The following is a 27,933-nucleotide window of genomic DNA, read 5'->3' as shown; positions in this document are numbered from 1 at the left end:
AGCAGGTCCTACTGCCAAGAAAAGCAAAAAGAGACCACAAATTGCTACCAAACCACTCCAAAATGCTCTTGTCTTTCCAACAGCCCTAAAAAGATAAACTTCCCCAAGCCCTAGGGATCCAAAAAGTATTTCACTCAAAATGTTCACAGGATACTAAAGAAGGAGAAAAAATAAGTCAGGAGGGAAGCTATAAGTGTCTCAATTCTTTGCCTCTTGCATTGACTGTCAGCCTTCTTCTTTTAGCTTATCTCATACTCATTTAAGATATTTCTCCGTTAGAACAATATGCAGTTGTGTTATTGCCGTGAGACTCAAGGTCTTCATTCATGTCCAGGTTAGAAGGACAACAGAAAAATCCAAAGTCAAAGCCAAAGGCTATAGTTGACGAGTTGATGGCCTCATTGATAGTTCCTAGTGCACATTTCTAGGAGTTCATGGGGTTTGACATACATAGTGTGATCCTAGCAGTGCCTTCTCACCTAATTCTCCCAGCTGCCCAGGTGGCCATACACAATGGAACTCCATCTCCAGCCTCCCATCGCAGCGCTCCCCTCCTCACGCTTTCCCACGCTTTTAGAGAGCCTTATTGGTTCTCTAGTTCTGCAAATATGCCAAGAGCCCTCCTCTCAACGTCCTTGCACATGCTCATCTCTGCTTGGAATGCTCTTCCCCACTCCCCAGCCTCCATTCGTTAGTCAACTCCTTCCCAGCTCAGCCATCACTTCCTCAGGAAGGCCAACCTTTTATCCCGCCCCATCCAGATTAAATCGGTTACCCTTGTTATACAGTTTTACAAGATGCTGTATGTTCCTTCCTAGTAGTCACCATGATTTCTGATTATTCATGTATTTCTGGGATTATATGACTGAGGGCAAGCACCAAGTCTATGTTGTCCCTCTTTAGTATTTCAATCCTTAACACTCAATCAATTTTCGCTGATGGATAAATGACAGGCAGAAAATCAATGAACTCACAATCCTTGATTGAATTCAGGATGAAAGAGATTTTATCAACTAATATTCTGATGTAGGAGGTAACTGTGGAAGGCCCATTAAGTTCTGAGTAGGTGATGAATTTAAAAGCATGAAAATTCTTAAGTCCCAAAGAACTGTAAAGATTCATATTCAAACCTCATACCCATAACTCCAAAGAACAACAGGTTTCATGCTGGGAAGGAGTTGATAAGATGGCTGCAAATTTCCTACTAGTTCAGCTGCACCTGATCCCTTTCTAAAAGTCCAGCCTGGGGCTTCCCTGGTGGTGCAGTGGTTGAGAGTCTGCCTGCCAATGCGGGGGACACGGGTTCGAGCCCTGGTCTGGGAAGATCCCACATGCCACGGAGCAACTGGGCCCGTGAGCCACAACTACTGAACCTGCGCGTCTGGGGCCTGTGCTCTGCAACAAGAGAGGCCGCGATAGTGAGAGGCCCGCGCACCGCGATGAAGAGTGGCCCCCGCTCGCCGCAACTAGAGAAAGCCCTTGCACAGAAACAAAGACCCAACACAGCCATAAATAAATAAATAAATAAATAAATAAATTTATAAAAAAAAAAAAAGTCCAGCCTGTACACCGTCCCCCCACAAACTCCCCAGCAAACACGTACACATACATACATGCAGATGGGGAAATGTGTAAAAAATCACGGCAAGCTCTGGCACTTTTTCTTAGAAATTTATCCAGACTACTTCCACTTACATAGTCCCATTGCGTTTTGCTCTCAACTCTCTTGGTTCTTCTAACCTGTGGCGCCCATTTATTTCTGCCCACCCTTCCCTGTTGTCAAGCTCACCCCACAGATTGCCAAACTTATTTCCACATGCGTGGACCGCAACAGCATTCTAAATCCTCTCTTCCTCTCTCCACCCCTCATAATGTCTCTTATAACTGGTTTCTCCATCTCCAGTCTCCCCCTCCTTCAAGAACAGCAATGAAACAACAACCATCATAATAGTGGCCAATATTTATAGAGCGCAGTGGGTCAGATGCTGTTCTACATACTTCACTCACATACACATTAACTCACCGACTCCTCATATCATTTCGCTCCCATTTGCAGATGGAACAACTGTGGGATAGGGATTGAATGTCATGCTCAAGGTCACAGCATGTAAGTGACAGAGCTGGGATTTGAGATCAAGCTGGGTCTTCTAACCACTGTCTCTGTCTAGCACAGCCAGCCTGATGGGCCTTTCTAGAATTCCACTTCTATCCTTTCACTCTCCTGGAGACATCAACATGAGCTTGATGTTTGCAAATAGGCAATAAGAAGCCAAATTATTGATCCTAGCATTTGAGATCCACCACCAATTGGCCTCACCTTGGCTGGCCTTGCCTTGGCTGGCCAACCTGGCCTGTCATTGTAATAAAGGATTCATGTTGGGAAAGAATCGGCCCTTCTTTAAGCCAGTTCCCCTCCATGTTTAATCTTATGTGCTTTCCAAGCTCTTTCTGTATTTACAATATCCTACTTCCTTCCCATCCACCACTCCAGAGACTCAACTGAAGTTCTAACTACCCTGTGAGTGACAAGTTAACTGAAAACACTGGCCTATCTGGAGTGCCCCTTGCTCTCGATTCCTGTTGGAGTTTATGTAAGAGAAAGCAATATGGGTTGACCACTCAGTAATTCTTGAAAGTCCACTTGATATGTAAACCTGGACACTCCTAAGGAAAGCAAGAATCTGGCTTAAATCATATTGAGTTTACTTAAATTTTATGCATCATATAAATGTTAACGTAGAGTATGGAAATTTTAGTAAAATCTATATGACTTAGGCAAGATTCTTACTTGTATACCTGTATGTATATGTGTGTGTCTATATATTTTTCAATGCCTTACAGCCAAAGACCACCAGAAATACACCTGTAGTTGAACAAGCTGGATTTATTGCTCCTTGAAATGAAAGAGAGGGCACATCTTGGGGAAATGTGGGGTATTTCATCACGGGAGTATTAGAATGAACTTCTTATAGGATTTGGGCTTCTATTAGGTGATTTGGGGGAGGTTCCGAGGAAGTGGGGTTTTGTTCTGGATTGCATGCTAACAGTTAAGTGGGGACAATTCTATAATTGGCTATCTATCTTTATAAATCTTACCTAGAAGGAAGGAAGAATAGAGGCTAACACTGTAATTGGTAAAGAAGTCGCAGTCACTCCTCTTAACCAGGAGAGGGGGATAGTTGGTATTTTTTGGTTTGAATAACAACCTTGCTTTTGTCTCTTCATAGACAAGTTATAAAGCAGTCTTGCTTCTGTCTTGATCCATCAGAGTCACAGAATGATCTTGACTGATACTGGCATCCTGTGAAACGACTGATCTTCAACAGGAGAACACCACAGCTTTGCTGTGAGTGCCAGGCCAGCTCCTAGGCACCAAGGCCTCCCCGATAGAATGTCAGATGTCAGGGGCTTCATGTGTATAAAACAAAACAAAAAAACACTACAAAAGAAATTAGAGCCAAACCATTCTGGATGAATCAGGAGCCTTCTCCAGCTCTCCACAGAGGTGTCCCCAGTTGACAACCACATTAATATTTCACGCATTAATCTTTGATGACTTGTGATGACTTTTGTTCCGTGTCAACTTAGAGGCTGGAACTATGTTTGCAGAGTTCCCTTCCCTGTATGGCTCCAGGTGAGAGCGGGCACAAGAGAAACTTACATGAGGTTTGAAAAGGAGAGTGAAGCAACAGCTGTCTCCGTGCTCTGGAAATTGGTAAAGAGCATCGGGCACCGTGGCAGCTCATACACAACGTCACTGATCCGCTTGTTCACCTTTTGCTGGCACGGGACACCACCCAGGCCCACAGCTCCTCCCGCACCTGCTGGAAATCCTCTTCTGGCTTCTCCGAGTGTCCTGGACCAGGTGTGTGTGTGTGCAGGTCACTGAAATCATCGAGGTTGGGGACAGCAAGAGACAAACATAGGTTTCCATTTGTCCTCGTGGGTCCCAGTTTGTCCTTGCTCTGCCAATTTCACACCCAGCTTTCCTTCCCAACGGCTGGCCGGTTGAATCCAGATCCAACATCAGATGCAAAGGCAACAACCTGTAAAAGACTTTGCCACGAGTGCCCACAATTGTATGTGGCCATCATAACCCCTTATTCTAGATGACCCTTATAAGTTCTGAATCTCTTAAAAAACCCTCACTGATATACACCCCAGATTTCCAGCTAAGAAGAGATTCCTCATCCTTGGAGTTCTATCCTAAGACCAAAGGGCCATGTGATGAAGGGAGATGGAAGAGATTCCTCCAGTGCCGGGTATGGCCAAGGGACAGGCTCGTGTCTGACTCTCTTGTTCTGACCTGGAGTCTTAGTTTAGTCTGGTTGAGTGCTTGCAGCCTGTGAGAGCAGTGCTGGGGTAGAAAGATCTAGGGCGAGTGGCAAGTGACCATGAGGCTATTAACTAAGCAGCCCCAGGTGGTGTCACCAGGACCGGGGGCCAGATTCAGCTTCTAAAGGGAACAAAGTCATAGCTGAGATGACATAAACATGAACCAAATCTGAGTGGTGAGGCAAAGATGGAAAATGACACTAAATAGTAAAGAGAGTGTCAAGAAAATAGGGAACGCGATGGTCCAGGTGAGGGGTCAGGACGAGTTAAAGAACGGAAAGTATGAGCATGGACAGCCAGGTGAGAAGTGGCAGATGTGGAGGCTTTAGGGAGCTGTGCCCCGCTGGACAGCCCTGCCCCTGCCAGTTATTATAGGCACCAAACTGTATGCCAGGTACTATGTTCATTGCTTTACACAGTAACTCATTTAATCATCACAGCTACCACAAAAGACAGAGTTTAGCATGCCAACCTAACAAATGACAAACTGAGGTAGAGAGGTTAGGTGACTTGCCCAAGATCACTTAAAAGAAGTTGAAAGACAGGAATTTGAATTTAGATCTTTTTGATCCGACTTACACTACACCTCTCGAGATCCAAACTTTCTAGGCTTAAAAACAGCAAGAATAAAACCCTTCGAGCAGCCTGATAAATACTGGTCAAATCCAATATTCCAGCTTAACCACTACGTGTTGGACGTTTGTTACTCAGAAGTTGATAAGTAATACGTTGCCCTGAGATTAAGCCATGAGGATGCAGCGGGTGGGTGAAAGGAGGACAACGTGACCTACGGAAAGCCCCAAGAAAGCCTGACCAAAAGAGAAAGTACCAGAAATTCTCTTCTGGCTCAGGGAATTATGTAAAGACACAGAGATGAGGAGGCAGGTTGGGAGATAGATGTGACCTCCCGCCTTGGGGCTAAAGTCCTTGGGGTCAAAGTCTTCTCTGATAAGTGGAGGAAAGAGTAATGTTTCTGTTGGGGTCTGTAGGAGGCGAATGTACCAACCCTTGGCTCTCAGGCCTCAGGAGGTGAGGAAAAGACCAAGAAGTTCCCACAAGCCCCCAGGGGAGGAAGAGGAGGTCACTGAGGGTCAGGCTGGGTAGCCACCAGAGAAGGCTGTCACTGTGGCCAGGAGGCTGAGTAACCCAAACCAGTGTCAAGTCAGAGTCCCCCCGGATCTCAGGAGTATCAGTGCCAGCCAGACCTGAGGAGCAGCTAAGTCAGCGGGAGGACCGCCGGGCCCCAGGGAGACAGAGAACACAGCACAAGTTACAGTAGTTACAGACACGAGCACCCAGTGGCGGCAAAACGCCCAGGAATGAGAAAGTCCCACCACACACACCCAAGAACCAGCAGGAACTCAGGAGTCCTACTGTGTGTGTCCCGGGGCTTGAAGTCACGTAAGCCTCCACAGCACATCTTGGAAAGGAGGAAACTGGTGAGGGTAGGGGAGAAAGGATAAAAGAGTGAGTCACCCAAAAAAGAGAATGTTCCTGAAAAGATCACTTCAGGGATTGGATTGGATTCAATTCATTATTTTTCCTCCACTATCCAGTGGGAGTCAGGGGTGGGGCTTGAAAGGAAAATCATATAAGTTATTGAGAAGAATGAAGCTGCAGTTTCTTGGCATATCTAATCGAGTGTGAGTATATAGGTGATTCCAGTTCAGATGCTATGAAAATAGGTCCTAAAGATTTCTGGAGGTTCAAAGCAGGTTTTTGTGCTTGATCTAGAACATGAGAACAAGAGGGGACACTAGAAATCCTCAAATCCCTGGTATTTTCCTCTGTTTGTGCCTTATCTGATGGTGCCCATTCTCCCTCTCCGCCCCCCTGAAGGCCCAGCAAGCTGCAAGCACTGGTATTGAAAAGATGGCATCGGCTTTGCTATACGCATTATTTGGGAATGATAACCTAGGATCTATTTTAAAGGGCTGCCACCCAGCCATTGGTCCCAACACATGTAGCTCAAAGAGGCCGCATGCAGGAATCAGAGCCATGGCACATTCGTTCCGTGGGTCAGAAGCCAACCCTTGTTTTATTGAAGTGTGTACAGGGGATTGGGAAGGAAAAGGACCACCTCGTGACGTGGCAGTGTGCACGGACACCAACGCCGCAGCCAGGCTCCGCTGTCCGGGACTGTCCTGCAGGCGGCTCTTTGGAACTCTGTCTGGCTGGAGCCTTGGAGAAGACCTGATGAAGCCAGTCAACGCTCTCTCGACCAGAGCTGACCATGGCATTCGCACCACTGAAGGGCAGGTGGGGAAGGCCACTGGGTCGGTTGAATGGGGAGGATTTCTTTGCTGTTCATGTAGTCTGTTTTGAAGAAACTGAGTTCTTGCAAGCAGCCCTGGTATCTTCCAAATGGTCCCAGCAGTCAGGGAGGCAGCGGCCTACCAGAAAGTTAAGCTCGGCTCGCCCTCCACTGGTTTTGAAATCAGAAGCCCTGGCACAGCCAAATTCATGGGCAGAATCACACTTCAGGTCCACAATGCCTCGGGCAACACACGTAGGGAAGGATGCACGGAAGTGCTTCTTGACGGGCCTGAGGCTCATTTCATGTTTCTCTCGATCCAGTCTTTGAAAGGCAGCACTTTGGTGAAGGCTGTGTAGAGGCTGCGGCTGCATGTTTTGTCATAGCTCCAGCTGACCAGCCCCACCAGATGCCAGCGGGGCTCAGGGGACGCCCGTCCTGGGAAGAACACAGCGGCGATGCCCCCCGTCTCTGCTGTGCAGATATCAGAGGGCGCAGTGCGGTCCCAGCCGGCACAGAACATGTTGTCTGTGACGCTCACCGGGATGCCGTGCTCCTCGTGCTGCTCCTCGCACAGCAGCGAGTCCGCCACGCTGACCACCCCCGAGCGCAGCGTGTCATTCTTGAAGCCGGGGCTCCTCACGTCGGCCAGGACATTCCAGCCTGCCACGGTGATGCGGGACTCCTGGAAGGAGGTGCTGAGGTCCCGAGGGGCCGCCAGGCAGATGGGCTGGACGCGGGTGCTGATGCGAGCCTTGTCCAGGAGCTTCAGGACGGCGATGTCCGCATCCAGCAGGATGGGGTCGTAGTTGGGATGCAGGATGATTGCAGAAATCTACCAAGGTAAGGAATGGACAGCAATTGTGAGCAGCCAACTCCATAGTGATAGGAACAGGCAAGCCCCGGGGCTGAATTATTGGGAGAAAATGTCTAAGAGACAGCTACAATTATACAGAGATACTTTCCTCAAGGGATCATAGAAAGCAACTGCTCTATTTCCAGGATTGCAAACTGAAATGCCCGCCTGGCTGGCAGGTTGATTTTTTTGTTTTTTTGTTTTTAACATCTTTATTGGAGTATAATTGCTTTACAATGGTGTGTTAGTTTCTGCTTTATAACAAAGTGAATCAGTTATACACATACATATGGCAGGTTGTTTTAAATAAGTTGAGTGGACAGGTGAGGTTTCAGAGAACGGGAGTGCATGCCCCATGCAGAGGGGGCAGCTGCCACTTTGCTCCGGCTGACCACTGCCATGCAGAAGTGCTCATTTTGCCAGAGAATAGACTCCAGATCTCTGGCTGAAACCTCCTGGTTTTGAAATGTTGGCAAATAACTGATTAAAAAAATATATGTTAGCACTATCAAAACACAACCCCCTAGAGGCTACCAGTTTGCAACATCTGGTCCACTGTAAACATTGCATTTACCCTCAGGCCAGTAAGATAGAGCTACACCCAGGGTGGTCCACAGGACTTTTCCACAAAGTCTCCCCTGATTGTCCCCATCCTTGCTGATCATCTTCTTTGACGGGGGCCTCCAGGAGCTGACATCTGTGATAGGCCGTAACATTCTTATGGATGTGTTCTATTCTTTCAACTATATTTGGGCTCATTTACTCAGGGATTCTATTGTGTTGGACTAGTCACGATATACTGGTCTGTCTCTTCCCCTAGCCTGTGGACTCTTCAGGGCAAAAACCATGCCTTATTCAGTTCTGTATGTATTCCCAGCGAATGGCATGCTGTGGGAACTCAACAATGGATGGATGGGTGGATGAATGGATGGATGGATGGATGGACAGATGGATGAGCTGGATGGGTGAGTGGGTGGATGGAAGAGAGGGAGGGAGGCAGGCAGGGAAAGAGAAGAATATTACAAATTTTTTAGGAGTCTCTATTTTTCCTCAAAGCCTACCTAGCACAGTGTCCTAAACACAAGAGGTGGTTACCTTTTGATGACCCCAATGATAGAAGATATTTGGTACTATCTTATTTTTAAAACAATTTTAGGGGGGAAAGACACCACAGTCTTTCTAGATGCCCCTTTCTAGTATCTGTCAATATATATTAGCCACCTACTATGTGCCTAATGTTTCCAGGCTCCGGGCTGGATGCTAAAGTGCTCAAGTGACAGGACCGACACAGTCACTGCTCGCCCAGTACTGGGAGCTGCTGAGCCAGAGGCCCGGTTTGCAGGCTGCAGCCCTCTCTCACCCGCAAGCTCTGGATGCTTTTCTCTTCCCGGTCCTCATCCCTGTAGAATTTCCCCAGGACGACTTTGAGGTCTGCTGTCTTGATCACGGCGGCCCTCCCCAGGTCGGTGACGCAGTGGGCAGACACCACCACGGTGCGCTCATTGACCAGGGCACCGCTGCAGACGAGGAGCCACGTGTCCTTGTGCAGGCTGCTCGCCTGCACCCCGCCGGCCCTCCTGTAGATGGCAGCCTGCCATGGCCAGCGCGCCCTCTGGGTCTTCGGAGCAGTGACGTTCTCAGTTGTCCCACAGACTATGGAGAAAGCACCAGCTCAGTAATGTAAACTCAGACCTTCCCATCCAAAGGGGAATGTGTCAGTCAACCAACAGAGCACAAATCTGGAAAGGTAGACCCTACGGATGTCAAGACCACAGAGCATCTAACCCGTTTTTCTTTTCCCTTTAAACATTAATCAGGGGCTTCCCTGGTGGCGCAGTGGTTGAGAATCTGCCTGCTAATGCAGGGGACACGGGTTCGAGCCCTGGTCTGGGAAGATCCCACATGCCACGGAGCAGCTGGGCCCGTGAGCCACAATTGCTGAGCCTGCGCGTCTGGAGCCTGTGCCCCGCGACGGGAGGGGCCGCGATAGAGAAAGGCCCGCGCACCGCGATGAAGAGCGGTCCCCGCACCGCGATGAAGAGTGGCCCCCGCTTGCCGCAACTGGAGAAAGCCCTCGCACGAACCGAAGACCCAACACAGCCAAAAATAAATAAATAAATAAATAAATAAATAAATAAGAAAATCCTTAAAAAAAAAAAAAAAAAAAACATTAATCAACCACCTTGACGTGGTTGACTATAACGTCTAGGATTACGATTGGAGGCTCACCATCCCAGCCACTTACTGGGCAAGTTGCCTAATCTCTTACAGCCTCAGTCTTCCTGCCTGCAAAATGGATACAGTAATCACAACTGTCTCCTAGGGTTCTTGAGGAGAGTGGATGAGATGATGTATATAAACAGTTAGATTCAAAATATCATGACTGTTGTTATAAAGATGACCACCTCAAACTAAGCCATATTCTTATTCGACAAAGAGGATGGGAGTAGCTTAATATGTGCAAGACCCTATTCCAGACACTTCCGTGTATTACCGCAGTAATCATCATTATAACCTTGTAATTAATACCTCATAATCTAATTAATAACAATAACCTAATTAATACCATTGGGCGATGAGAATGAAAACTGGGTTAGACAGGGTAACCAAGGTGATATCACCAGAAGCCCTCTAGCACCTTTAACCCCTTCGTCACTTGGTGTTTAGTAACTGCTCTGTCCCTTTTCTCCAAGTAAATATGAAAGAATTATCCACAAAAAGTATGTCCCCCTTCCCAAAAACTTCGTCTTAGATTTAAGGAGTTCATTTCTCCTGGGTAATAAGTTTAAGACAAAGGAAGGAAGCTCTAACTGTGGAATTTCAGACTTCGCCAAGCTAGGGAAAGTGTTAGAGGGCCATTCTTTTGGACAAGGAGTTTTTCCCAAAAAAGTCTTCAATAGGGTCAGTGGCTTTTCATAGGCAGCAATGGGAGATCTAAGCTGCTCTAGACCAAGGGCAGGCATTGACTCACTAGGGATGCAGGACGGGGCACGCCCACTCCACTTCCCAGTCCTCAGACATGTCCTCCGGCTGCTGCCCAGGCGGCGGTAGAAGGGTGAGATGCACTCATACTGGATCTGGGTGTGCAGATATTGGTACCCAGGGGGCAGGTCTCCAAAGGGAAGGGCTGGCTTCTTGGTAGAGGCGTCCTGCAGCTTCTGCTTGCTGAAGGCTGATGAGTATAGCTGGTGTAATGGTGTCTCCCTACATCGGAGCACCCGGCCCGGAGAGAGAGGAGGGCCAGAGACAGTCATTGTGGCTCCTTTAGTATCCAAGCAAATCCCCACGTAGATATTTGGTTACAGAGGAAGGGAAAACAGCTATCTATCTCATCCTCTGTGTGTGTGTCTCTCTCCCTTTCTCCCCTCACACCTCTCTCTCTCTCTCTCATACACACACACACACACACACACACACACACACACACACACACACACATGAACGCCTCTTCTGCCACTGAGCAGATCTTCTTGCACACTTCAACCTTCAATTTATTCCTCCATTTCCATTTCTGGCATGCCTCCAGCTGCCCTGGATTTTAACCAAAGAGCATAATATCTGACATAATAGCTGCTATCCAAAGGTACGCTACACATGCACACACACAAAAATTAATAGTGAAATTAAATAAGAAAGGAAGTTAATTTCAAGGGGAGAAATCCAGGCGGCTGCTTTTCTCTAACCATTATCATAATGGGGCAGTATTACGAATTGATTCAAACCGAACTGTGTTGATACAGCAGCTTGATTTAGCAATTAGCAGATGTAATTAGTCCACCTCAGAGAACAAAACCTTCTCTCAGAGCACATTGATTGGGAGAAATAAGGAGCGTTGTGTGCGAATGTGAAAAGGTCTTTTAAATGAGCCCTGAAGTTGAAGCACCCAGAGACCACTCTGGGATTCTTGGGAGAGAGGTATGCACACTACACAACTTGTGCTCGTTTTATATCAGTGCATAATGACTATTAACTGACAAGTTAGAGTTCCTTTAGGAATCAGTGTTTTCATCCCATTTAATGAATGGAGGAAGGAAGCACAGAGAGGTAGGTGGGAGTGCTGAAGGGCACACAGGAAGCTAAGACAGTATCCCAGGCAACACAGGGCAGTCATGGTTCCCATCCTGGTGTCCCTGCCGTGTCAATCCATCGTAAGAAATCTGTTTCATGTGTCTGTACCGTGCTGTGCTCAGAGCAAACATTCCATCCACGCTGATTTCATCCAACAAATCTTTAGCTCATGTTTAGAAACAGGTCTGCAGTTCAGGGAACTTCTGGACTTGCAAACAAACACAGCTTTTGGCCGTTGAAGGTTTGCGTTGCCTTTGGGGGTTCCTGGGTGAGCCTGGCTGCTGGAGACCATCATATCCCCGCTCCAGCAGCGTATCTTCCAGAAAGATATTTACAACCAAGTTTTAGGCTTGCTTTCTCATCTACATGAGACACCTGGCACCTTGTCACCTAACCCCCCATTACAACCGCTTTACAAAATGCAAAGGTGGTGGTCTTTTTTAACAGCTCTGGGCCTCCTCTCCAAGATGTCTCCTTGGGAAGAATACTTACTGGAGAGTCCAGCCCCAGGTAAATCACAAAGATCAGAAAGGAGGGTGGGTAGAAATACTGGATTCCACTGCCACTGTCCCCAAGGAAATGCCTTGCCCGAAAGGGAAATGGAATGAGAGAGCCAGAGGCAGAGTGAGAGATGAAAGAATATCCTGATCTTTGAATATTTCAGATCACTTGTTTGGGGTCAGTTCCAGTCACCGGGATTCACTGTTACCATTTCTAAAAGCAACAGATACTGCTTACAGGTGTTCATAGGTGCAAGGCATTTTTAAGGCCTTTATATAAGGCTTAGTTCAAGCTTCATGCATCAGGGAGCAGACCCTGAAGACCCTGGGTTTGCATCCTGGGTTTGCTCCTTCCTCTAGCAATGTGACCTTGGGCAAGTTCCTCACCCTCTCAGAGCCTCAGTTTACCCATCTGTAATAAAAAGTAATAAAATCTAAAATGAAATGGTAATAATAATACCTACCTCAGAGGTTGTAGTGAAGATTAAATGAGCTAATATATGTAAAGAACTCAGAAGTGTAACGGGCACAGAGCAAACACCCAGTAAATGCTAGCTATTTGCCTTGCATTTAATCCTTAACAGTCCCCAGAGACAAATGTTATTATGATTACCCTTACTTTTCAAAAGAGGAACTAAAGGCTCAGCAAGCTTAGGAATTTGCCCAAGAATACTCAGTGCTAAAGAGAGATGACAGCAGGTCTTGAACCAACTGATCCAATCCATTCATTCATTCATTCATTCATTCAATATTTGGGGGGTGTCCACCACGTGGCAGGCACCGTTCTAGGAACTAGAAGCTCAGCATGAACCAAACAGAAAATGTTCCTGCACTTATAACTTTCACATTTTTTTGGTGGGGTATAGGGAGACAGAAATTGAACAAATAAATGAACAAAATGTCGGTAGGACAACAGGTGGAGATGGATGCCAAGGTGAAAACTGGAGAGCTCTGTAAAGGCCAGAGAGCACTGGCTAAAGAAGTCAGCTCAGCGGTCAGGGTGGAGGTGGGGTTGCTATTTTTAAAAGGATGGTCTTGGAAGGTCTCTCTGCCGGGTAAAAACTAAGCAGGGAACTGAAGGAAACCAGGCACTAAGCCTCCTTGAAATCCAGTGGAAGCAGGTTCCTTCTGGAGCCATGGGTGTAAGGTTCCATAGCTGCCACCAGGGGTCCCCACCTCTATCTTTCCAGGAAAAAAGCTGGGTGGGTGTCCCTGAGGCTTCACATCCCTCATCAGGGGCAAGTCATTTACCTCCGGTTCCTGGCCCCACCAGCCTGCCTCATCTGATTGGTCACTACCAAGAACATCTTCCTAAGCCACAGCTGGCTGCATAATAAATACGTAGTAATTTCAGGAAGACTCGAGTATTAAAATCCAGTTCCTCAAAGACCATCTTAAAGTCTGGCTTCCCACCAGCACTTACTTTCCCACAATCCAATGAAATCTGTGCATCTTCCAACAGTTGCTACCTCTTGGCTAAAGGCAGCTGGCTAATAAGCCTCCATCTAATGAGCCCTATTCTTCCTTGGCCAGTCAGCACTGAGTGTCCCTAAGAAACCTCAGACTGTCTTTGGCCAAACACCAGTGGGGAAAGGGGGTGGGAGAGGAACGTTCATTCGCCTTTAAAGCAGAATTCAGGTGTTTCAACCTCACCTTGACTGAACCTGCATTGGAAGAACTCTCCGTCTCACCAGGTCTGAGATCTTTGGTTCTCGACAGGCTAGGAAAAAAAAAAAGACAGTGCTGCATAATCCTTTTCCATATTAACTGTTCACACCATTCAGTTCAGATTCGTACCTGACCACCCTTTCTGGAGACCAGTGCACATTCCCCAGGCTTTCAGAGGTAAGACACGTTAGCCAAACTTGGACAGCTCGCTTAGCAAAAGAGCATGCTGAGTTTTATCTAAATTGGCAACCCCCTCTAAAGAACCCCAGTAGAATAAACACCTCTGCAGAGCTGCTCCCCCCAGGTGATATGAAACAATGGTAATTAATAGATTAGGATTATCTGTTCACATAAACAGTATTGGCGAACTTAATCAATACAGAATAAAAGCCAAGGTCAAGGTTCTAAAATAGAGCCCAGCAGAGTGAATCACAAGGTTCTCATTTAAAACCAGACAGCAGTGTCAACCATCAATAAATCTTGAGTAACTGATTCCTCCATGTCTCTGCAACTAAGGCCCCTAATGATCCTTTGAGGGCAACTCAAAGCCCAGTTTAATTTTTTTGAAGTTTCTCTTTCTTCACAAGTGAAAAGGAATCCTTCCCATCTCACTTTCCCAATCAAGCAGCCAACATTCGTCTAATTAGCAACCTAGGGAACTCTGCTTGTATTAATTTGTAAGAGAAGAGTTGACAAAAATCTCCAAGGACGTATGAAACACCGTTTCCATACTTAATGAAATCAAGAATCAGAGTCTGTGCTGGTGAGGAAGAAGCTTGCTCCTGGCTAAAGTCTAAAGTGATTTCTTCCTTTCACAAATCTTTCTTTCGTTCCTTTTCCCATGATTCAGGTTGTTGACAAACACTCAGAAGGGAAAGTGGAGGATTGAAGCAATTATCTGGATAATCTAGGCCAAGGATATGCTTTTCTTCCCAGGAAACAGCTAGATAACTGTGACCTGCCACCAAAAGGAGAGGGGCTGTCGACCTGGAGCAACTAGTGAATCAACTCAGCAAGAAACTATGCATGCCCACTCCCAAGGGGGGTAAGGTCCAAACTTCCCTATGCAACGTTCCATTTGTTCTGGTCTCCAACTACCTTTTAAAATTTACCTCCCAGATTCCAGGATTGATTCACTTTTTGTTTACCATGATTCTTTCACTTCTGCCTACACCACCTTCCCTTTGTCTTCTAACTGGAATATCATCCCAAGTCCTCTTTACCTCTATAAATCCTTCCCTGCTTCCCAGACAGGTCCCAGTGCTCTCTGTTACACGCAATTGTCTCTATTTCACTCCTCGGAATATACACCACTCATTTGTTCTATAACTCTCCTTTGAATGTTCAAGGGTTTACTGTCTTTTTAAGATGCTTTTCAACATCTTAACATCTCAAACCTCCCTCCACATAGGCTGGCAGGGATGATGTGTCTATTGTGTTCTTTTATTTCTTGCACTAATTTAATATTGCATAGAGAGTAGATAAATGTAGCCATATAAATGCATTTTAATTGCTTCAAATCTATGCTTGGGTTTGCATGTATAAAACTCAGCCTTGTCATCTTTCCTAAACTGCTCTGTTAACTACATCACTCTTCTTGATCACATCAAGACATTGTGATTAGGGTAAACAGGTCCTTTGGCGATTCAAAAAAGAAGCAAATGTTTTATGGATGATTTCCAACCTAAGAGTGATGTATGGTTCCAGTGAGAACCTAAGAGAGAAGGCATTTTTCCAGTGGCTCAAAAACATGTATGAGAGCTACCAAAATGTCCATCAACTCCATCTATTTCTACAGACTTCAAAAATATTTGCAAGTTACCTTTTATGCAGATGGGTTGTTTCCCCGACCACTCTCCATTCTGCTGGCAAGTTCTCATCTCATTGCCACTAAGAACGTAGGAGTTGTTACAAAAGAAGGTCAAGACGGTGCCAATTTTTGCATAGCGCCCATTGATGAGCCCAGGGCCTCCTGTAATTTTCTTGTACCCATTGACTGGGTCCCCAGGGTCTGAGCAGTTTCTTTCTTCAAGGACTGAAAGTGGAAAGAAAAGGAGAGCTATTAATAGTCTGAAGCATTCCATTTTAGCATCAAATATTTTCAAATCTCATTGAATTAAAAACGCAGTGATACAGAACCTGCTAACAATGGTACTCAAAGGAATTACCAAGAGAAAACTCATAATAGAAAAATGCATGCATTAGACATATCTTCCCTTTGCTTTTACGATTTATTCTTAAATTGAGAAGTGTTTCATCCCATATACAAATAAATTTGACACTACAACGGTCTCTCATATAATCATGTTCATTTGTTTCTCAAACTGTGGGAGATGGCCAGGCCTGGACAAAATACACATTTTGCCTAAGTTTTTATGATCAGTATACAAGGGTTATTGGTTTTCAATGTCGTAATATCATCTCCTTCGTTCCCTAAAGCTTAGGCAATTAAACCAGACTATTCAGTTTCCTATTTGTGTTGTACCCAGAAAGTAGAACAGATTCGAAACGAGTACATATATAAATTTAGATTTTATATTTCATCTGCTGGAACATTAGTGTGTTAGAAGTTGTAATTAAAAAACACTAGAGGACAATATAAATTCAGAGATACAACAAATTCCCTTGATCTCCAAATATAACGTTCCATCTAAACATTTAACAATATTCATTACAAAGCTATCTCTATTCTCTAATTCATGTTGCACAGCTACTTAGAGTAAAATTGGCATCACCAGCTATTCTAAGCACTGAACAGGATATTAGATATATCCTGGAAATATTCTATCAGCTAGATAACATATTTTTCTCAAATGGATTACGGCAAATTACTGAATATTACTTGCCTAAGGACACAGAGTAAGTCCCCTGAAGAATTCAACCTTTAATTACTGAGTTTGGGTACCAATCACTCTATCAGCCTGCCTAGTCTCTTTTTAATCATTTTTTCTAAGACACAGGTTCATTCCTATAAAACTGTCCCCACACAGTACAATTATGCACTGAACATGCTTTACTTCCCATAAATGTGCCAGTTACCTTTCAAACAACTTACTTGCTTGCCTCCAGGCAAGAAATTAATGTCCATTCATATAATACTTCTACAATATTTGAGAACTAAAAATTAATGAATATTCCTCTGTGCAATTTGGCAAGGTTACTAATATTGTCCAAGTTTCTGGTTTGTCTGCTCTAAGACTGCCTGTAGATCACACGACAGATGATCTCAATGACGCTCTGTGTGCTTTGGGCTATGTACATTGAGCAGTTTCCCTGAGGGTTGACTCCAAAGCCCCATTTTAAGTGTCAAAAAAGGACCTCACTGAGTGAGCTGTTTAAAAACTACCGAAATGGTATAGTGAGGGCAATGCACTTTTCTGAAGCTTCAAGTGGACTCACAAAGTCCCCCAGTGCTTATATTTCCAGGAATCCCTCTATGATGCGAGAGCAAGCATTCCATATTGCTTCAGTGATGGGGCTACCTTCTTATAGTACAGACTCATTCAGTGCTGAACATGTAGCCCAGAAACAACCAGCAAGAGCCCACAGACTTCAGTCATCTCAAAAACATGTGTTATACCTGCAAGTTTTAGAAAATGGAATTCACTGTCAACATAAAAATCAGGGCATTTCTCATAGAAATCTGTGTTCCTGGCTTCTGACAAAATTCAGTTCCGGAAACCCTGGGTCTGTATTCTCACACGGCAAGAATCAGCTGGTGTGGGGAGGAGCTCCCTGCCTGGACTGGACCACAGCCTTGCCTCGGCCACAGGCCTCCACCGACCAGCTGCCTGGCTCTGGCAGACACTTAAATCTGTGGCCAGTTAGGCTATATCAAAGGGCTATGATTTGTGTAACTCAAGTGTAGCTCCTCATCCATTTTGAGTTTTGCTTGCTAGAGCTCATGGCCAAGAACGATTGGGTTATACTAAAGACCCGTCCTGGAATACTGAAAGAAAACGAACTAGCCTCTAGCCGCATCAGTCTCAGTGGAAGACAAGAAGAGGCTTCTACTGTAAGCCTAATCGTTGCATTTTTCTCCTCTTAGAAGTAAGTAGCTTCCTGGTCGAGTAGGCTCCCACTCCACGATCTCCTACGTGCAGGATTCTCAGGGATCCTATTTCTGTGACATTTCATGTGGGTTTAACTGGCAGGAACAATGGAGAGCTCTTGGAGGTAATAAAGCCTCAGGACAATTCAGGTTCTTTGTTCCTCTCCCTGAAGAGGCTTTAAAGGAAGATTTAAAGGGAAACGGACTCAAGATATCCAAACAGGTCTGCCCACGGCTGAGGAATTCTGCCATATTTCTATAATTCTTAAATGCCTATTCCTTTACAATGTGATGTGTCTGAAATCAGGTCACATGCCTACATTTCCTGTAATATTTCTTTACTCCCAATCCCCAGAACAGCTATAATTAAATCAATGGTGCACCTTAAACTTACTAAAATCTTAGAATGGAGAACTATTTATTTGGTTTTACGTTATGCTCATGAAATGTCACCAGGGTTGAGCTGAATGATGCTTCCAAGTGAGGGTTCAATGGGAGGTGAGACTATATGGCTGAAATTCAAGAGAAATGCAGACATTAGAAACAGATTCATAAAGGATTCAGATAATGTAGTTGTCTGACACTACTGAAAAATAAATAGACTGAATATATTCAAGGGAATAAAAGACAAAATTGAGAACTTTGGTAGAAAACTGAAAACCTTAAAAAGTAGCCAAAGGAGAAATCTAGAACTCAAAAAGTTATAATGACATAAAGTAGAAATTCAGTGGCTGAGTTTAATAGCAAACCAAATACAGTGTAAGGGGAGTAACAAACTGAAAGATAATTTCAAAGAAAAGATTCAGAACAAACCCCAAGCGTCAAAAAGGTGAAAAATGTAAGGATACAGTGAGGAGGTTAAGAAATACGTGTAATTGGCATCCCAGAAGAAAAGAGAGAGAATGGAGCAAAACCAATATGTAAAGAGATAATAATTGAAATTTTTCTGATGAAAGATGTCAACCTACAGATTTACAAAGTCCCAAACCAGATAAATATGAAGAAAACCACACATAGACATATCATATAAAACTGTTCAAAACCAAACCCAAAGAAAAACAATTTAAGGAGCCAAAGGGTTAAAAGACTGGAAAAACATCCTTTAAAATAATTACAGTCATTATCTCTGGCTTGTAATGCTGAGAATGCTTTTTGCTTCTTTCTACTTTTTTTTTAGAAGTTTTATAATCAGAAAATGCAGCCATAAAAGTTTGTTATTATTTTTGTTGTTGTTTCTATTGTTATTATTTTTTGAAGTATCAGGCAAAACGGTTTGGGTCCTCCCCACTAAGCCTATAAAACTAGCATTAAGTCTTCATGCCTTTTTTTGTGTGTGTTCCCATACCCTCTCCAACCCATGCAAATCTCTTTACCATCTTGCATAATCACAGACTAAGCCAACTTTCCATGAACTCAGATTTAAATGAGTTTAAATGAGTTTTGTCACTAGACTCTGGTGGAAAAACAATGTTCTCCAGGATCCAGATAGCTATAGGCTTAAATAATCATTTGGTCCTCAGTGTCCAGAATAAGCACACAGTAGGTGTTCAACAAATGTCTGTTTGCGGGTGGAAGGGATAAAGGCTAAAATGTATTCATTCTTCCACTTAATAAACCAGGGCCTGGGAAAATTAATTAATTTCTCCAAGACTTGCTTTTCTCATCTATAAAACGAGATAATAACACTTTTCTGGCTGGGTTGGTTTTGAGGAGTAATTAAAACTACACATAGTCTCTAATTCCCTTTTTTGCCTTTATTTACAAAGCACCCTACTGCATTTAAAAATCAATTCCCCAAATTCATACACCTTAAAGAAAAACCCATAAAGGAATCTAAAGGCCCATTATTGGGCCTATTCAAGTATAAAGCAATATTTTTTGGCTTCTTGGTAATGCGATGGGCTTCCAGATCTGGGTCCAGTGTGTTGATTCAGACTTCTGGGTACCAACCATGGTCTCTGTACATTCATCTATTTTAATCCTGTGTAATGAAGCCTTAAAATTATATTCCTATATCAAACATCTACTGGGCATTATTCTCTCTTCCTTCTGTACCCTCTCCTATGATGCTTTTGAAGAGAATTCTAAGACTTCCTCTATCCATCCTTTTCTCTCCCTGTTTAGACTTCTACCTGTTGGGTTCATAGAGCGTCTGCATCCCAAAAGAGCATCTCCCCAGGGTTAGATTTCCAAACTCCCTCTCTTTTACCCCTGTGGGTTCTCTGTTTAGAAACCTTTGTATCTCCCCACTGAACAGACTCATGATTTTTTTTATTTGATTTTTCAAGAACTTTGGATTTCATTTCTCCTCAGTAGAATGGATGTTTTTACACAAAGCCAAATGAGAATTTAAAACATCTGCATCTCTGGTGTGAAGGAGCATCAAGCTCTTGCTTTTTGCTAAGTAAAATATTACATAATTAGTAATAAATAGCACATTGTCCTGTTACTTTTGGGACTCGGCCCAGGGATATGAACACATCAAGTTTAGCATGCCTTTACAGGCTATCTTTCGAACAAAATAGTACTTGGGATGCATTTCTATGGGATACTGTTTCAGATAAACATTTAAAGAAAGACCTTCCCTCATTTTCTTTTTTTCTCAGGGCAACAGTATTAGGCAGTTCGCTGTGATACCACTTTACAGAGGAGATGCAATGGCTTTTGGATGGTTCTTGTAGTGATCACTACTGGTGCCCCATCCAGGTCTCCTTGTATCCTTTTACCAACTCAACTTCTACCTGTGTGCTTTGCTGCTGAGAGCTGGCACCTGCCACCTTCACAGGACTGCCCCTTGGGCATGGGCACCATCTTGCCCATATGAAGAGCTAAAAAAATGCCTAGATTTTTGTTCCCTCATGCTCACTCCAGGGTTGGCTGTAGCCAGTGACTGATGGGTGTGGAAGTACAAAAGCCCAACTCCTGTTTCTCGAGGTGTAATTTACACTTCCCAGCACCCCACAGGATCAGGCTGAGTCTGGGAGTTCAGCTGAAATCACTCGTGCTTGGTTTTTTCCTCTTTCCTATTTTGCTTCTGCAATTCCCTTACTGGCTGATCCTGAGAGTACTTCCTTTAATAAATCATTTGGACCCAAATGTGGCTCAGGGTCTGGTTTGGGGAGAAACTAAGCTAAGACAGCTCTGCTGTTTTCTTAGCCCTGAGTACCAGAGCCCCTCATGCCTCCCTAGGGCGACACTCCTGGGAGGTGATGAGACCCGAGAGAGGCTGTTATCTCAGCCCTGGGCATAGGGCCCTGTTTGCCTTTCAGCACTCCTGGGAGATCTTGGTGAGGATGACTGCAACTAGAAAGGCTGCATCTCATCAGAGGGTCTCCAATCTCATCAGAGGTTCTCCAGCCTCCACAGATATTCTCAGGCTCCAGCATCCCACCCCCACCCCCACCAGCAGGGCTGTTTTGACCTGAAGGGATCAGGTGCTCTAAGACAATGGACTTCCCTAAGCTAAACAGTGTAGACTCAGAATCCACCATCCAAGGATTCTCCCTGCTGATTTGGTGCTGTCTGTGGAAAGCCAGGGACCTTTTTACAACCCTGGGGTATAGAACTTCTCACGGGCCTGAATTATGGGTCTTAGATTTGAATTTAAGTTGATTTAAAGCAAATAAAGTTGTATCTTTTTCTCCCCTGATTGGTACACGAAGATTCATACCCAATATAAAGTAGCTAATATGACCAGGTCCAGAAGGTCTATAAGAAATGGACACAATGATGAAGACGTCAGGGAGTATGTCAGGATAATGTAGAGACATTTTAAGGAAAAGTAGCTTTTTGGTGCACACAAATAATACCACTTTTTTGTGCCCTCTTGTCAGATCAACTATATTGACTATAACAAAAGGAAGTTCACACTCTTCATCCCTAATTTAGGGAGTGGACCCACTTTCCCATTCCCCCAAATAATCACAAAACTCAGGGAGCAGTTCCAGCTGTGGCAAGAAAACAGACCTCTTGCTCCATTATATTGCTCTCTACCAGTATATCCCTGTTCACAAACTATCTTCTTATGAATGAGTCTAGAATTTCACTATGATATACCAGACTTCAAGAATATTTGTCTTTTCTTTTGGTCTCAAAGCTGTAAGTTCAAATTTGGAGACAACATCTAGAAAAAGCCCCTAAGAACCAAAGAATCCAATGACCGCTTTGCCTTTTGGAAGCCCTGTAAGTCTCTCTGTAGAGAAAGACTGGTGAAGTGCTGTCGGCTGTCCATTTCGTTGATTAATTTTCTTGCACCACCTAATGTTCTCCGTCGCTTGTTCTTGTCCCACTTCTAAATTGTTTTACTTTAATTATCATTTATACCCTGCTTGCTTTCAGGAATGGTTTGATGTGATTTACAAAACTGCACCTAAAAAAAGCATACTTTTTTCCTCTAATTTTATATTAATGATATATTTAGGGTAGCCAGAGAGCCACCTGAGCAAAAAACTAAGAGGACTACTCTGTCTCTTCAACAGGAGCTGGGTCTCAGAGCTGTAAGATTATCTTGAGAGTTCCAGCAAGGGAAAAAGATCCAAAGTCAACAATATTCATTACCCCATTATCTAGCTGGCAGTGTGAGGTGGGGTGTTAGTCTCAATTCTTAACATACTCATGGTATCCACCCATTCTCACTCGTCAAAAAGTCAAGGGAATAATTTGTGACAGAATTAAAGTTCTGTTTGGGAAAGGCATTAACTTTCTCATTGGGACTTCCTTCATTCTGGAAACCCAACTTAATCTGAGACCAACACCCAGAGACAACCATTGGACAGGCTCGCATCTCTTCCTCACTTCTTCCTATTCAGCTAATATCTGAGTCTGGTGCCTCTGCAGCCAATATCTTTTACTTCCACAAAGGTCTTCCCCAACCAGGAATAATGATACCAACTCGTGATATAACCCCCCACTGAAAACCCTTTTTATCCCTGTCCAGCCAATGGAACCCTGCCGCCCTGATGTTCTCCAGCCTTCCAAAGTTGTGAATGAGACTATCCATGTGAAATTATACTTGGACTGCACACACTGCTATTTGTTCATCTGGCAGCAATTTGGAGGCTGAGGCTTACAATTAGCTATTTGATCTTAATCAGTATTGTCCTTGGCTTTGGGTACACTGTGTCTTTTGGATACCACTTTTCTGGTATTTGGATGGCCTATTTCATTAGACAGCTGAAACTCCCTGTGCCTAAGAGATGGGTCAGCTTCAAAAAATCCTCAGAAAGTTCTGGTCTTTTTGTGGGGGTGGGATGAATTGGGAGATTGGGATTGACGTATATACACTACTATGTATAAAACAGATAGCTAATGAGAACCTACTGTATAGCACAGGGAACTCTACTCAATGCTCTGAGGGTGACCTAAATGGGAAGGAAACCCAAAAAGGGGATATGTGTATACGTACAGCTGATTCACTTTGCCGTACAGCAAAAACTAACACAACATTGTAAAGCAACTATACTCCAAAAAAAATTAATTGAAAAAAACAAAACCAAAAATGAACCTCACACATCCTTATTTGGTAGAGCCGATGAGCAACCTACGTAACTATAGAAACGTAGCCATCTTCTACCTAGGCGATGTGCTCGGTAAGTCCTCTTAGGGCTCGCACAAATCTCAGAAGGTTTCTGAGTCAGCTCCTGGGGATGGGGCTGTTGGGGGGTGTGGGTAATAACACTAAACTACCAGGGGAAGTGTCCCCCATGGCATTCATGGTCAACGTTTCAAATATAAAATACATCCCAATGAAAATGGCCCAAACAAGGCAATACTATTCTGTTTAGCCTTGGGGATAAAGAGAATGACCTTACGGAGGAGTCCTGAGCTTCTGAGAACATGTGAGTCCTAAGAGATCCTGCCAACTTAGTAATTCTCACCACCATCACCATTACCAAAGGCCTTTCTAGAAAAAGTTGTCGCTGGGAAATGTATGGCATGACCACTCTCCTCTGCACCAGAAAAAGGCTAAGATTGGAATTGTTTTACAGTTCTGCCTAATGAAGGGGGAAAATATACCAAAGAGCCCTGCCTTATCTCCTCAGTGCCTGGTACCTAACAGACACTCAAAAATGTCTGGCTGGATGAATCTGCAAAGTGGGGAGGATAATAGTTCCTACCCCAGGGGGATGTCGTGACAATGAAATGAGACAGTGTCACATAAAGCACAGAGCTTGACCTATATTGAGAATCGTGAGAATAACTACTGTTGTAATTTTTAATACTTGGATACCCATAAGGATGTCTTGCGTTTTGCAGAGAGGAAGCTTTCACCTTCTGAAGCAGGGTGAGGGACAAGTAGTGAACACCCCACAAGGCAGGAGGCTTTAAGGAAAAGTGGGAACTCTGTAGCCTTTGTCAAGGGGCTGGAGTCAGTCTCAGGGTCTGTGACAGCAGGGATGTTTGTTTCCATCAGAAGTTAATTCTGCTTTGCTCTCAAGTTCTTCTACTCTTTGCATCTTCCCCCCACTTCCCTGCATGGGCATACAGTCCATCCCAGCTCTAATGGGTTACCTCTTAACCCAAAACCAAAATAAAATCCACCCCCTGCATTAAGTCCTGCCTCAGTGACCTCGTCTGCCAAAGCAAAAGCCAAGGGGGCCCCAACAAGGAGCAGGCAAGTGGAAGCAAAGTCTTAGTAAAACAATGGTGGATGTGGCCCATTCCACACTCATGGGCACTCCACCCCAAACTCTTGGAGACAGTCAGGCTGGAGAGTTGTTTAGGAGGCCTGACCTGTCCTCTTATTATTTGGCTGGAATGCCATCCATAACTAAAACAATTACTGACTAGCAAAATGCATCCCTTATATTCCAATCCCAATCATCTTGCTCTGAATGAGAAGAGGCAATGCCTTGGTTAAGAAGCCACAGGCGCATGAAGCCCAGCAGAGTTAACACTGAAATGTCACTGGGTCTATGTAGACTCAGATTTACCAACAAGGAATGATCCAAATGAAAAGGAAACTTTTCCCCTAAATTATAAAAGCAAACAAACAAATCCCTTGATAACTATACAAGGGCAGCTTCTACTGTGTTCAGTGACCTCTTTGGCTTTCCAGATCTAAATCCAAATGAGACAGCATCCCTCTAAACATGCTAAGAAGGATGGCAGAGATTCATCTCCATGCTAGGGAGGGAGAGGAGATGGGAGGCTCAGGTATAGGGGATGTGTAAGAAGTAAGCAGTCCACTAGCTAATCGTCTTTCCGGGCTCCTCCAGTCTCTGAAGGCTCTGGGTTACCAAGTGCTGGTGGGTAACAACTACGGATTCCCCGGGATTGTTTTCCATGGGGTTATCCCTATACCCCTCATACCCTCTCAGGCCAGACTGCGTATTCTCTTTTCTACTCTGTTACTCTAATATGTAAGGGATGCTCTAGAGCTTTGGTTTCCTGCATAACCACAGCGGACTGACATACAGCCCACCCCATGTTAAATGAGTGACTATTAAAAAGTCCCATGAGAAAAAAAGGAGGCTGACTAGATAACATGATGTCTGGGGCAACCTGCTCTGGAGTTTCCCAATCCAGTTCCCCCTGACATTACTCCACTTATCACCTCTAACAGCCCCTTCCTGGCTGTTCTGGCTACAAAGACTCCCCATCCATCATGGCAACGTGCATGTCTTCTCCTGGGATCCAGGGTGCCTTTATGACAATGGCACTGGCAGTATCTACTTGTCCTTTAAAACCCAATCTTTCTTGCCTGGATACTGGTGTAATGGTAGCAGTACTTAGCATCTGGCAATGATTCAGGAGGAAGAGTTCACAGAGAAAACTTAGAAAGTCTTGTGAGAATTTTCTTAAACCCTAGGACTCTAAGAAAGGTTTGTCATGATCATCTAGTTTGCAGAAACTAGTGCTGTTACCCTAATCCCTTGTCTAGAGAATCCCTGCTTTCTGCCAAACTTTTAAATGGCCACATGGGGCCAAAAGTAGTAATAAGAATAACCGCTTCTATTACTTAATATAATAACATCAATTTCAATATATAAGTGCCTTATATGGATCACCTCATTCCATCCCTGCCATCACCCCTAAGAAGAATTAGATAACATTTTCCTGGAATTTATAAGTGGCAAAACTGAGGCTCACAGGAGATGAATGACTTGCTCGAGATTTACTGGGCTGGTAAATTGCAGGCTTAGAACCAAACCAAAGTCTTTCTGACCAGAGTCCAAGCTCTTCACCCAGGGTTGCATCATCTCACTGTGAACAAAGGTGCACCTGTCTTCCACATGTTAAGGATGAAACAGGCCTTTAGAACTGTAAAAAAGCCAGTAAAATAATTCCATTTTTACCATACCTCCCCTAAGAGATCTTACAAGAATTTGCATTAATTCCACCAAACCTGAGGCACATTATTTATCTGTGATGGGAGAGGCGATTGTGACCCACTAGGGGTCTCAGTACATCCTCACTGCATCAGTGTTAACGTCTCCTTGAAAACCCCAAAGTTCCCAATCACTTATTCTGATGAGAAACGCGGGTTGGCCCTTTGAAGCTGAAGTATAAAGTGTGCCTCTCATCCTGGGCTCTTTTCTTCCCAGTCCTTGGGACAGGCTAGTGGGAAACCTTCTGATGCTCCAAAACCCCAGAGACACCATTTTTCTTTAATTGGTGGAAGCCGATTCGTGTTGTTCAAAGGCGCGTCAGAGCCCGCAGTATGAGCATTGTGCCCCAAGATTTAGCCCGTTTCATCACCCTTCATTAGGATGCAGGGGGGAGACCCCGGCACCGTCAACTGGGCCAGAGGAACAAAGGCAACATGGAAACTGGAGCGGGGCAATGAATCCCTCGCTCTCCACTTTTTCAAAACAAGATTCCGACCATTTACTCAAGAATGTATTTTGTCCTCGTGTTCCATACAAAGAAACAGGAAATTTCAGAGGGAAAAAAAGGGGCCCCAGCTTCTTACATGGTGGCCCGGGAGGCTGGGGTAACGAAGGGTGCCGGCAGGAGGTTAGCTTGGCCCCAAAGCCGAGGAGGGGCCACTCCCCTCTTTTTGTTCTCAGAGGAGGTCACCTGGGAGCAGGGGAAGGTTGTTGCTCCTTGGAAAACAATTTGAGGAGAAGGCTGGGGTAGCCGTCCTTGAAGATTGTCCTCGGGGCTCTTGCACCCTCTCCCTAACCGAACAGGGCAAACCTGTGTTGACAGGTATCTTATTCTTCATCTACCACAACACAAATTCTGAACGAGACATCTCCCCTCAGACCCACAGAATTCCTTCGAAAATAAATCCATTTCCAGCTTGACAAGAATAGACCCTGGCTTCTGACCTACAAGTTCTGATTCTTATTTTGAGGACTGACATTTAAAATGGTTCATCTTGTGATCTGGTAAAACTTTTTGGTGGCCATTTTGACAACAACTCTCCAAAGTTTAAATACGTGTACCCTTTGGACTAACAGTTCAACATCTAGGAATGTATCTTACAAAAATACCTCTGCGTGTGAGCAAAGAAACATATGTTAGGCTCTTCATTGCAGCTTTCTTCATAATAGTAAAAATATTAAACGTGATATCCAGTCCATCTTAAGGGGTAGAGTGATTATATGATTGTATAGACACCCATACAATGGAGTCCTCAGCAGTCATTTTTTTTCCCCCATGAGGGAGACCAACAAGGAATGACCTGGAAAAAATATCTATGATATGAGCACGGAAAATAAAAAGTTGAAAAATTGTATGTATACTTTAATCCACTTTTGTTTAAAACAGGGTTTCTCAACCTTGGCACTACTGATTGTTGGGCCAGATAACTCTTTGTGGGGGAGGCTGTCCTGTGTATCGCAGGATGTTTTGCAGCACCCCTGGCCTCTACCCACCAAATGTCAGTTGCACTCTCCCCCCTTGCTATGATGACAACCAATAAAGTTTCCAGTTTGCCAAAAGTCCACTAGGGGTGGGAGCAGGGGACAAAATCTCCCCCAGCTGAAAACATATAGACAACCTAGGTTTGCATGTCGTAGAAAAAAGTCTGGAAGGATACTGACCTAGTTGTTAACAGTGGTTCCCCTGGGAACCGGGATTGGTCAGGGAAAACAACGTTCTCTTGTTATTTTATACACCTCTGTACTGTTTGATTATTTTTACAAGTATATATTTCTTCTGTAGTTTAGTAGAAAATCTATTTCTATTCCACTCCCACTCACCGACATATACATACACAAAGAAAATAAAGAGAACAGCTCATATCAAGAGA

The 27,933-nt window shown here is 44.4% G+C and overlaps 1 protein-coding gene across 5 annotated transcripts in view; it reads right to left on the bottom strand.

The window, feature by feature from the left end:
* Positions 1–6,347: 6,347 nt before the first annotated feature.
* PAMR1 (peptidase domain containing associated with muscle regeneration 1) overlaps positions 6,348–27,933 on the bottom strand; it is a 170,282-nt gene continuing 148,696 nt past the window's right edge. For all 5 annotated transcript variants that reach the window (XM_057553630.1, XM_057553631.1, XM_057553632.1 and 2 more), the window contains 5 exons: positions 15,504–15,716; positions 13,667–13,733; positions 10,417–10,649; positions 8,806–9,098; positions 6,348–7,424 (listed from right to left, as the gene is read on the bottom strand). In XM_057553630.1, coding sequence (XP_057409613.1) covers positions 6,888–7,424; positions 8,806–9,098; positions 10,417–10,649; positions 13,667–13,733; positions 15,504–15,716 — 1,343 coding nt within the window. In that variant the 3' untranslated portion in view covers positions 6,348–6,887. The remainder of the gene's footprint in view (positions 7,425–8,805; positions 9,099–10,416; positions 10,650–13,666; positions 13,734–15,503; positions 15,717–27,933) is intronic.

This window comes from Balaenoptera acutorostrata, chromosome 9, assembly GCF_949987535.1.
Source record: "Balaenoptera acutorostrata chromosome 9, mBalAcu1.1, whole genome shotgun sequence".
In the NCBI taxonomy this organism is placed as follows: Eukaryota; Metazoa; Chordata; class Mammalia; order Artiodactyla; family Balaenopteridae; genus Balaenoptera; species Balaenoptera acutorostrata.
The sequence above is the reverse complement of the archived record's forward strand: the minus strand, read 5'-3'. Positions and strand labels throughout refer to the sequence as shown.